Source organism: Oncorhynchus tshawytscha, linkage group LG32 (genome assembly GCF_018296145.1).
Source record: "Oncorhynchus tshawytscha isolate Ot180627B linkage group LG32, Otsh_v2.0, whole genome shotgun sequence".
Taxonomy (NCBI): Eukaryota; Metazoa; Chordata; class Actinopteri; order Salmoniformes; family Salmonidae; genus Oncorhynchus; species Oncorhynchus tshawytscha.
Window position 1 is genome coordinate 6495537 of NC_056460.1, and position 12113 is coordinate 6507649.

Sequence of the window (12113 nt, forward strand, 5' to 3'; positions counted from 1 at the left end):
GTGGCGGTAGAGAACTGTTGATTAACCGAAGAAGAACCATGAACCAGCGCGCACACATTTACTTCCTGTGTTTTCTTGAAAGTGTGTAGAGAGAGGTGAGTGTTCTCACAGTCTCAAGTCAGTTTATCTGCAATCAGGGCTCAGGAAATGCTCTGTTTGCATACATATAGATCTGTTTAGTCTGTACATTTGTCTGGTCAGCGGCACCAGCTATCAGTTCGAGGTGATGAAGCTTACTAGAAATGTTAAATAGCTAGCTAATGCTAGTTAGCGTGCCTCACCGCTTCATTCATTGTACTGTACTAGCTAGCCAGTAGTAGCTAAAGCTAGCTAGCAAGCTAATGTACCCCGCTTGTTTTTCATTTATTTCTTTATTTGTTCATTTTGTTTAAAAAAAGTGCCCAGCTAATGTGGCTATGTTTTTGTTTTGTTGTTCCAGGTGAAAGTTGTTAATCATGGATATTCGACCAAACCACACCATTTACATCAATAATGTAAATGATAAGATCAAGAAGGATGGTAAGAATCACATTGCAACTTTGTTCCAAGATCATGTCTCTAGCTACAGCGTTCCTTCAGGAATAGATAGCTATTTATCCTCTTGTACTGGAGCTGTAGTAAGTTTACATAGATTTCTTTGTCTGTGTAAATTGTCTATAAGTAACAACAGTTAAGTAACATTTTTTGTTGTTGCCTTCTAGAACTGAAGCGGTCACTCTATGCCCTGTTCTCTCAGTTTGGGCAAGTCATGGACATTGTTGCCATGAAAACCATGAAGATGAGAGGGCAGGCGTTTGTGGTGTTCAAAGAGCTTGCCTCGGCTACGAACGCACTGCGTCAACTTCAAGGTTTTCCTTTCTACAATAAGCCCATGGTAAGTTACTACTTAGTTTCACAAATGGGAGTAGTACAGGGTGGTATTCATTACCATATATGAGCAAAACTTTTTGCACCGTAGCAGCTAAACATTTTGCTGTGAAAATGGGGAGTTTCTTAGTGGACAAGTTCAGGCAGTTCCTCCGCTTTTTGGTCTGTTTTCTTCCATTTGGTTTCTAGTGAATACGACCCAGGTCTGTGCTAAGCAAAAATCTTATTGTACTTGTCTCTTATTTTCAGCGCATTCAGTATGCTAAGACAGACTCTGAGGTGATCTCCAAAATCAGAGGCACATTTGGGGACAAGGACAAGAAGAAGGACAGGAAGAAGAAGGCTCAAGATCAAGTGGCTAACGTGGCCAAGAAACCAGCACTGGTGAGACTAGTATAGTATATCAAATCACATTTTCAAATGTTATTTATCACGTACGCAGAATATAATAGGTGTCGACCTTGCAGTGAAATGCTTACTTTCAAGCCCTTTAACCAACAATGCAGTTTTAAGACAAGTAAATGTTAAGTGAAAAATAAAAGTAACAAATAATTAAAGTAGTAAAATAACAGTAGCGAGGCTATATACAGGGGGTACCGGTACAGGGTAATGTGCGAGGGTATCAGTTAGGTGAGGTAATATGAAGGTAGCGTTTTTAAAGTGACTATGCATAGATGATGAACAGAGAGTAGCAGCAGCATAAAAGAGGGGGGCAATGCAAATAGTCTGTGTAACCATTTGATTAAATGTTCAGGAGTCTTATGCCTTTGGGTAGAAGCTGTTAAGAAGCCTTTTGGACCTAGACTTGGCGCTCCAGTACAGTTTGCCGTGCTGTAGCAGAGAGAACAGTCTATGACTAGGGTGGCTGGAGTCTTAAGACATTTTTTATGGCCTTCTTCTGACACCGCCTGGTATATAGGTCATGGATGGCAGAAAGCTTGGCCCCCGTGATGTACTGGACTGTACGCACTACCCACTGTAGTGCTTTGCGGCCGGAGGCCGAGCAGTTGCCATGCCAGGCAGTGATGCAACCAGTCAGGATGCTCTTGATGGTGCAGCTGTATAACCTTTTGAGGATCTGAGGACCCATGCCAAATCTTTTCAGTCTCCTAAGGGGGAATAGGTTTTGTTGTGCCCTCTTCACGACTGTCTTGGTGTGTTTGGACCATGATAGTTTGTTGGTGATGTGGACACCAAGGATCTTGAAGCTCTCAACCTGCTCCACTACAGCCCCGTCGATGAGAATGGGGGCATGCTCGGTCCTCCTTTTCCTGTAGTCTACAATTATCTCCTTTGTCTTGATCACGTTGAGGGAGAGATTGTTTTCCTGGCACCACACAGCCAGGTCTCTGACCTCCTCCCTATAGGCTGTCTCATCGTTGTCTGTGATCAGGCCTACTACTGTTGTGTTACCGTTGGAGTTGTGCCTGGCCATGCACACATGAGTGAACCTGGGGTACAGGAGGGGACTAAGCACGCACCCTTGGTGGGCCCCCATGTTGAGGATCAGTGTGGCGGATGTTTTGTTACCTACCCTTACCACCTGGGGGCGGCCTGTCAGGATGTCCAGGATCCAGTTGCAGAGGGAGGTGTTTATTCCCAGGTTTCTTAGCTTTGTAGGCCCAGGTTTCTTAGCTGTAAGGGCACTGTGGTGTTGAACGCTGAGCTGTTGTCAGTGAATAGCATTCTCACATAGGTGTTCCTTTTGTCCTAGTGTGAAAGGGCAGTGTGGAGTGCAATAGAGATGGCATCTTCTGTGGATCTGTTGGGGCGATATGCAAATTGGAGTGGGTGTAGGGTTTCAGGGATAATGGTGTTGATGTGAGCCATGACCAGCCTTTCAAAGCACTTCATGGCTACAGACGTGAGTGCTATAGATCGGTAGTCATTTAGGCAGGTTACCTTAATGTTCTTGGGCACTGGGACTACGGTGGTCTGCTTGAAACATGTTGATATTGAAGACTCAGTCAGGGACAGGTTGAAAATGTCAGTGAAGACACTTGCCAGTTGGTCGGCGCATGCCCAGAGTACACGTCCTGGTAATCCAGCCTTGCAGCCAGATGAATGTTGACCTGTTTAAAGGTCTTACTCACATCGGCTATCGAGAGCCTGATCACACAGTCGTCCAGAACAGCTGATGCTCTCATGCATGTTTCAGTGTTGCTTGCCTCGAAGCGAGCATAGAAGTCATTTAGCTCGTCTGGTAGGCTTGTGTCACTGGGCAGCTCTCGGCTGTGCTTCCCTTTGTAGTCTGTAATAGTTTGCAAGCCCTGCCACATCCGGTGAGCGTCAGAGCCGGTGTAGTATGATTCATTCTTAGTCCTGTATTGACGCTTTGTCTGTTTGATGGTTCGTCGTAGGGCATAGTGGGATTACTTTTAAACTACCGGGTTAGACTCCTGCTCCTTGAAAGCGTCAGCTCTACTCTTTAGCTCAGTGCGGATGTTGCCTGTAATCCATGGCTTCTGGTTGGGGTATGTATGCTACAGTCACTGTGGGGATGACGTCGTCGATGCACTTATTGATGAAGCCAGTGACTAATGTGGTGTACTCTTCAATACATCGGAAGAATCCCGGAACATATTCCAATCTGTGCTAGCAAAACAGTCCTGTAGCTTAGCATCTGCTTCATCTGACCACTTTTTTATTGACCGAGTCACTGGTACTTCCTGCTTTAGTTTTTGCTTGTAAGCAGGATTCAGGAAGATAGAATTATGGTCAGATTTGCCAAATGGAGGAAGAGGGAGAGCTTTGTATGTGGTCTCGAGTGTATTTTTTTATTTTTTATTTCTTCATCTGATTGCCCATTTAACATGCTGGTAGAAATGAGGTAAAATGGATGTAAGTTTCCCTGCATTAAAGTCCCCAACCACTAGGAGCACCGCCTCTGGATGAGTGATTTCCTGTTTGCATATGGCTGAAAACAGCTCATTGAGCACTGTCTTAGTGCCAGCATCGGCACATAGGCTATATGACTGCGTCCCAAATGGCATCCTATTCTCTATACCATATACTATAGTGAATCTTTTTGACCAGAGCCCGGCAACCTGCTCAACTGCAGGCTTTTTTTGGCCCCATTTGTTTGGGTAAAAAAGACTGTAAAATCACCAGCCATCATCATTCAGCTAAAATTCAGCTAAAATTTGTTTAATTTAGGAAATATGTTCCCAAGAGACCTACAGTTGAATTCGGAAATGTACATACACTTAGGTTGGAGTCATGAAACAAAGATTATTTCGCTTATAATTCACTGTTTCACAATTCGTGGGTCAGAAGTAGAGGTCGCCCGATTATGATTTTTCAACGCCGATACCGATTATTGGAGGACCAAAATAGCCGATAATTTAAATAAAAAAATAATCATAATAAATACGTTGTTTGTAATAATGACAATTACAACGATACTGAATGAACACTTATTTTAACTTAATATAATACATCAATAAAATCAATTTAGCCTCAAGTAGATAATGAAACATGTTCAATTTGGTTTAAATAATGCAAAACAAAGTGTTGGAGAAGAACGTAAAAGTGCAATATGTGCTATGTAAGAAAGCTAACGGTTCAGTTCCTTGCTCAGAACATGAGAACATATGAAAGCTGGTGGTTCCTTTTAACATGAGTCTTCAATATTCCCAGGTAAGAAGTTTTAGGTTGTAGTTATTATAGGACAATTTCCCTCTATACCATTTGTATTTCATTAACCTTTGACTATTGGATGTTCTTATAGGCACTTTAGTATTGCCAGTGTAACAGTATAGCTTCTGTCCCTCTCCTCGCTCCTCCCTGGGCTCGAACCAACAACACAACAGCCACCATACCACATCGAAGCAGCGTTACCCACGCAGAGCAAGGGAAACAACCACCCCAAGGCTCAGATCGAGTGAAGTTTGAAACGCTATTAGCGCACGCTAACTAGCTAGCCATTTCACTTCGGTCAAACCAGCCTCATCTCGGGAGTTGATAGGTTTGAAGTCATACACAGCGCAATGCTTGACGCACAACGAAGAGCTGCTGGCAAAACGCACAAAAGTGCTGTTTTAATGAATGTTTACGCGCCTGCTTCTGCCTACCACCGCTCAGTCAGATACTTAGATACTTGTATGTTTATATGCTCAGTCAGATTATATGCAACACAAGACACGCTAGGTAATATCATCAACCATGTGTCGTTAACTAGTGATTATGATTGATTGATTGTTTTTTATAAGATAAGTTTAATGCTAGCTAGCAGCTTACCTTAGCTTACTGCATTTGCGTAACAGGCAGTCTCCTTGTGGAGTGCAACGAGAGAGAGGCAGATCGTTATTGCGTTGGACTAGTCAACTGTAAGGTTGCAAGATTGGATCCCCCGAGCTGATAAGGTGAAAATCTGTCTTTCTGCCCCTGAACGAGGCAGTTAACCCACCGTTCCTAGGCCGTCATTGAAAATAAGAATGTGTTCTTAACTGACTTGCCTAGTTAAATAAAGATTAAATAACGTTGTTTTTTTTAATCGGCGCCCAAAAATACCGATTTCCGATTGTTATGAAAACTTGAAATCGGTCCTAATTAATCGGCCATTCCGATTAATCGGTCGACCTCTAGTCAGAAGTTTAAATTCACTTTGACTGTGCCTTTAAACAGCTTGGAAAACTCAAGAAAATTATGTCATGGCTTTAGAAGCTTCTGATAGGCTAATTGACATATTTTGAGGTGTGCCTGTGGATGTATTTCAAGGCCTACCTTCAAACTCAGTGCCTTTTTGCTTGACATCATGGGAAAATCAAAAGAAATTAGCCTCAGAAAATAAATTGAAGATCTCCACAAGTCTGGTTCATCCTTAGGGAGCAATTTCCAATCGCCTGAAGGTACCACGTTCATCTGTACAAACAATAGTATGCAAGTATTAACATCATGTGACTACACAGCCGTCATTCCGCTCAGAAAGGAGACGCGTTCTGTCTCCTAGAGATGAACGTACTTTGGTACAAAAAGTGCAAATCAATCCCAGAACAACAGCAAAGGACCTTGTGAAGATGCTGGAGGAAACCGGTACAAAAGTATCTATATCCACAGTAAAACAAGTCCTATATCGACATAACCTGAAAGGCTGCTCGGCAAGGAAGAAGCCACTGCTCCAAAACCACCATTAAAAATAGCCAGACTACAGTTTGCAACTGCATATGGGGATAAAGATTGTACTTTTTGGAGAAATGTCCTCTGGTCTGATGAAACAAAAATAGAACTGTTTGGCCATAATGACCATCGTTATGTTTGGAGGAAAAAGGGGGCGGCTTGCAAGCTGAAGAACACCATCCCAACCATGAAGCACAGGGGTGGCAGCATCATGTTGTGGGGGTGCTTTGCTGCAGGAGGGACTGGTGCACTTCACAAAATAGATGGCATCATGAGGGAGGAAAAATATGTGGATATATTGAAGCAACATCAAGACATCAGTCAGGAAGTTAAAGCTTGGTCACAAATGGTTCTTCCAAATGGACAATGACCCCAAACATACTTCCAAAGTTGTGGCAAAATGGCTTAAGGACAACAAAGTCAAGGTATTGGAGTGGCCATCACAAAGTCCTGACCTCAATCCTATACAAAAATTGTGGGCAGAACTGAAAAAGCATGTGTGAGCAAGGAGGTCTACAAACCTGACTCAGTTACACCAGCTCTGTCAGGAGGAATGGGCCAAAATTCACCCAACTTATTGTGGGAAGCTTGTGGAAGGCTACCTGACACGTTTGACCCAAGTTAAACAATTTCAAGGCAATGCTGTATTTAAACTTTTGACCCACTGGGAATGTGATGAAAGAAATTGAAGCTGAAATAAATCATTCTCTCTACTATTATTCTGACATTTCACATTCTTAAAATGAAGTGGTGATCTTAACTGACCTAAGACAGGGAATTTTTACTAGGATTAAATGTCAGGAATTGTGAAACTGAGTTTAATGTATTTTTCTAAGGTGTATGTAAAATTCCGACTTCGACTGTATGTGATCGTGTCTCAATGTATTTCAATGTATGACATTTTTCAAGTTTTATTGTCATGTGCACAAGTATAGTGAAATGCCTTTCTTGCCAGCTCTAAACCCAACAATGCAGTAATCAAGATCAATGTAGTACTAAAAATAACATACGGTAGAACAAAAACAGAAATAATAAGAACACAAGAAAGTAAGTAAGCTATTTACAGGGTCAGTTTTAATACCATATTTACAATGTGCAGGGATACTGGAGAAATAGGTAGTAGATGTGTTTAGGGGTAAGGTGACTAGGCATCAGGATATATGATAAATAGAGCAGCAGCAGCGTATATGTGAGTACGTGTGTCAGTATAGACGTGTGTACATGTTATATGTGTTAACAAATGAAGTGTGTGTGTTTGAGTGTCATGGTGCATGAGTGGTGCCAGGTAGCCTACTGGTTAGAGCGCTAGGCCAGTAGCCGAAAGGTTGCTAGATCGAATCCCCGAGCTGACAAGGAAAAAAATCTGTCATTCTGCCCCTGTTCCTAGGCCGTCATTGTAAATTAAGAATTTGTTCTCAACTGACTTGCCTAGTTAAATAAAGGTAAAATAAAAATGAGTGTGTAGAGTCCTGTGAGTGTGCGTAGAGACGGTGCAAAATAAAATAGAAGGCACTACTTAGATTGTTATAATTATGCTCTGGCCCCTGACCATCCGCTCTGACAATTTGTCCCGAGGCTGAATCTCGTTGCCTACCCCTGCCATAGGGCACGAGTATTTGTCAACCTATTGCGCATAGCCATCCTGTACGCTTTTGAATGTAGTCAGAAATTGTACTCCAACGCTATTTTCATAACTTGTTTATCCTTTCTATTAACAGGGATCAGCCAACACAAACAATGCTCCAACAACCATGCAGGTAAGCCTTTTTTAGCCCTATCAAGAATTATAACCTAGTTTGCTGAGTAAACGGTTTGTCCTGTGTAACTGTGTTCTTTTCCTGCTGCCATCTGTAAGTGTTTGATAAAAGATACAATTTTATGTGACGTCTGTCAGATTGCTCTGTGTAATCCACTGTTTTCCAATAGAATATGAAGTTTAGTGACTTTGAACATGCGCTATCACATGATACTTCTATAAATGATTTAATGCTAAATGCTTGTCCTGATTTGTTATAGAGTTGGAATCCATAGTTTTTGATAAGAAATTACGTTCTATGCATCCCCTGCCCCCCCAAAAAAGAATCTGCCGCGCAGTGACGTGGCTGCGCCTTCTCCGTTGACAAACAACGGCTCCCTGGGCGGCGGTCGCGTAAAATGCTGTTTGAAAAATATGGTTTGCACCACCCAAAGAAAATAACGTAGTTACACAGGAGAAACATAGGTACAAGTTACACAGTAAAGAATGCATTTTTTTTTTTCGAGTATCGACTGATACCGACTGAATAGGGGGTACACTCCGCTGACACGCGTCACAACTCAACTCCATTGAGATGTATAATGGAGTTGTGTTTACTCAGCATACGTCCCCTGTGTGTGACGGACTAAATCACTAGTGATGATGGACTCTTAATAAGCGCAATGTTGAAGTGACTTGTATTCTTGCAAAAAATCTCTTCTCTCACTACTTAAGGAGCCTTTTACTGTTTTGATACGCCCTGTTTGGTTTAACTGTTGGAGGGCTACAGATAGTCTGGTCTGCTTATTGACTAAGCTGCAAAAATGTTCCATAGGAAGGTTTTATGTGACAATCACAGACTAATTTCTTTGTCTTTTTAGGTTCCAGACAATCCACCCAACTACATTTTATTCCTTAATAACCTGCCAGAGGAAACAAATGAAATGATGCTCTCCATGCTGTTCAATCAGTGAGTATTGAATGATCTTGTTGTCAAATGAGTAAACTCGCCTAGATGCCTGATTGCATTCATTTTTCAGCAGCAATTGTTATTGAGTCTGGCTCGTGAACTTGTGAAATATACAGTAGTTGCTTTATATCAGGGTTTCTTAAAATATGGGTAGGAGCCCTTGGGCATGTGAGAGAGGTAGGTTGTGAGTTATGAGAATACACGTATAATCACACACTATTTCTTCTTAATTTGGGTCGTTGGAGGACGATTTGGGTCACAGGAGGACGGTCAATTTCTCATTTCTGCCCCTGAACAGGCAGTTAACCCACTGTTCCTAGGCCGTCATTGAAAATAAGAATTTGTTCTTAACTGACTTGCCTAGTTAAATAAAGGTAAAATGAAAAAAATGTTGATCTCCGAGCTGAAAAAGTTTAAGAACCTCTGCTTTATATAATTCAGACTTCACCATTGCCAGGTGGTGAAGTCTTTGATATATGATATTTTGCAGAATGGCAACTGGAGCTCTGTTCAAGAGGGTGTACAGGACGTTGAGATAGAAATGCATTGTGTCGAACAAACCTGCTTATCTACCATGTAGAAAAGGGAGATCATGTCAGCTCTATTCATTACATTTCTGAACATTTCGCCTCCCTCATAGATTCCCTGGTTTCAAAGAGGTGCGACTCGTCCCTGGCAAACACGACATCTCCTTTGTAGAGTTTGAGAGCGAGGGCCAGGCGGGAGTGGCCAAAGATGCACTGCAGGGCTTCCGGATTACGGCCCAATGCGCCATGAAGATCACTTATGCCAAGAAGTAGTTCCCACGATGACGTCACTGGACAGGGAACACACATTGGACTCTGGGTTAGAGATGGGTTGGACCCCCTGATTTTTACTTTGTTTTTTTGTATCGGCTGTGGAATCTCCCAGGAGTTTTTGTTGTTTTTTTTGACTGATTTCTGTGCAGTCGCTGTGAGGTGGACTGTGAAGAGAATCCTCTAAACATCGCCTCTCTTTTGTATGGCACAGTAATAAAGATGTTTTGTGCAACTGTGGTGCCTAAGATGCTTCCTCTGACATGTTCCAAGTTTCTATCCCTGGTCCTGAAGGCCCCAAAAGGACAGATGGTGATTGTAGATTCAAGCCCAATAACATGTAAAAAATGTCGTGTCATGACATCCTTATTCTCTGAAAACATATAAACGTGAAATTTGTTTTCTTTCAAATTCACGTAGTTGGGGATACCAATCATTGGTCCAGTGATCAAGTGTGTAAATTGTCATAGTTCCCATCCCAGTCATATGCTAACAGCCTGAATACAGTTATTACAGCTCAGTTGAAACCCCTCTAACCAGTTCTGTTGTTGGGTGAAACATCTGGGCTCTCCTGCAGTCATTGGCCCAAAACAATACTTAAAAGTGGCTGGATTGACTTCCTAAATTTGAATTGGAGGTTAATAGAAAGCTCCTTTGATCCGCATTCCCAGCAATTCACCGCGATTCATTCAGACTATTCGGATCTAGCGCTGTCTGCGTGCCTTCGCAATACTTCGGCATCTCAACAGACAGGCACATCAATAATGTTGTCTACGAGTATATAGTCAGAACACAACATATTGATCAAATGTTTGATGAAAGCTAGTGCAGACAATGGGTTCAGCAATTTCCCAATGAATAATTATAATGCAGATGTCATCAAGTTGTGTATGCTCCCTGGAGCTATGGAGAGAGATGGGTAAAATGAGAAACAGATTATCTCCCAAAGATTTATAAAACGTGATGACATGAGTCCAGATGTTTACTGCTTTCGATTGTCGCATGCTATGATAAGTGCCTCGAAGATAGAACACATTTTCCATGAGGGGGAATCTGGTAAATGGTCCAACTGGTTTAAGATCATTTTCATAAAGATCATACTGTATGTCCATGTCCCAAATGGCACCCTATTCTCGTATTTAGTGCCTGTCTTTTGACTAGGGCTCCAGTCAAAAGTAGTGCACTTTTTACATAATCGGGTGCCATTTAGGACATTGGATATTGATCTGCTCCACTTCTAACTGGTCTGCTTGAGCTGTAGTTATATATCCTGCTCTATATTAGCACTGACTGGCCTCAAAGAGAGTCATTTCCCCAAAGCTAGTCCTCAGGGTCATTTAAACTTTACTTTACCTGGCAGGTACCACAAAAACATACACACTCAGTTGTTGGCTCAAAGTGCAGGCTGTGATAGGGTGCAATCACAGTGACTGATGGTTTGGGTCCCACTGCTTATTCTCATTATAGTGCACTACTTTTTGACCAGGGCCCCATAGGTTTCCATTTGGGACACATCCTTTGAATGGGCTTGGAACAATGAACCTGCATGGCTGTCAGTGACAGCGCAAAGCACTGTAGCCTAGTAGAGAGAGATCGACCAAATGGTTAGAGAGACACTGTTACCATCTGAGAAATACCTAATTTATCTTACTTATTCAATTAATAGCAAACTGCGTCGGGCTAAAATGTCTAGCACCCTTTTCATACTACTGAGCCAGGCCATGTTAAACCAACCCAAGTTGTAGGCTACTGTGCTGGCCTGGATACGCAATCCACCAGTTTCAGGAACCTTATTTCAAATAAAAATGTAAAAGAAACAGTATGGGTTTATTTGACTATGAATAGGGTGTTTTTCCAATCTGAATTGTTCTATATACCCAATTAGAATGCTCACACTACTCCTCTGTCAGCCCACCAAGTAAATCTTGCCACCTGTCATGAGAAATAAGCCGCATGCATAAACATGCGTATGAACAACAATGAAGCTATTTTATTACCCAATGCATACAATTCTATTGGGTTTTGGTATCAAACGGGACATAATGTGAGGGCAAAATGCATTATTTCAGTCAGCGATGTGTGGCAAAAATGCCCTTTGACAGAATATACTGTATTATAAACCGTGTGGTTCGAGCCCTGAGTGCTGATTGGCTGAAAGCTGTGGGTATGACCATGGCAAAAAAAAAGTACTGTTTACTGTTCTAATTACATTGGTAACCAGTTTATAACCATGTACTACACCCCCCCCCACCCCCCCGTGCCTAATTGCTTAATTATCTCAGTGCTCCAGACCTGTTTCCTGTGTGGATTGCTAATGACTGAAACTCTTTAGTAGTTCAACTATGAGGAAGATGCTACACTATTATTTTAAAGTGAAAAGGGTACTTACCTACAAATGACAGGCATGCTGTTTTAGTTTGAGTATCCCTTTCAGGTTGGGGTTTCAGGAATTGAATTAGACTCTTAATGGGAAGATGTCCAACTCAAGAAAGTGCAATATACCCTAACACTGATCCACGAGGAAAACGTGTTCATTAGGCATAACATGATTCATTCTTTCAATGAATCAATCGTTTAATATCCAATCCAATGTATTTCCATTTTTTGAAGAAATAAGTTGTTCATT

The 12113-nt window shown here is 41.9% G+C and overlaps 1 protein-coding gene across 2 annotated transcripts; it reads left to right on the top strand.

Moving 5' to 3' along the window:
• Window positions 1-5: 5 nt before the first annotated feature.
• Window positions 6-9722, top strand: LOC112230388 (U2 small nuclear ribonucleoprotein B''). Of its 2 annotated transcripts, none has more exons than XM_024396675.2 (7): window positions 6-95; window positions 440-519; window positions 702-874; window positions 1117-1251; window positions 7704-7742; window positions 8602-8690; window positions 9331-9722. In XM_024396675.2, exons 2-7 carry the CDS (start codon window positions 456-458, stop codon window positions 9488-9490), a joined length of 660 nt encoding a protein of 219 aa, XP_024252443.1. In that variant the 5' UTR covers window positions 6-95; window positions 440-455; the 3' UTR covers window positions 9491-9722. The 2 variants fall into 2 exon arrangements, with proteins under 2 accessions (XP_024252443.1, XP_024252442.1); XM_024396674.2 differs by having other exon boundaries at window positions 84-223.
• Window positions 9723-12113: the final 2391 nt, after the last annotated feature.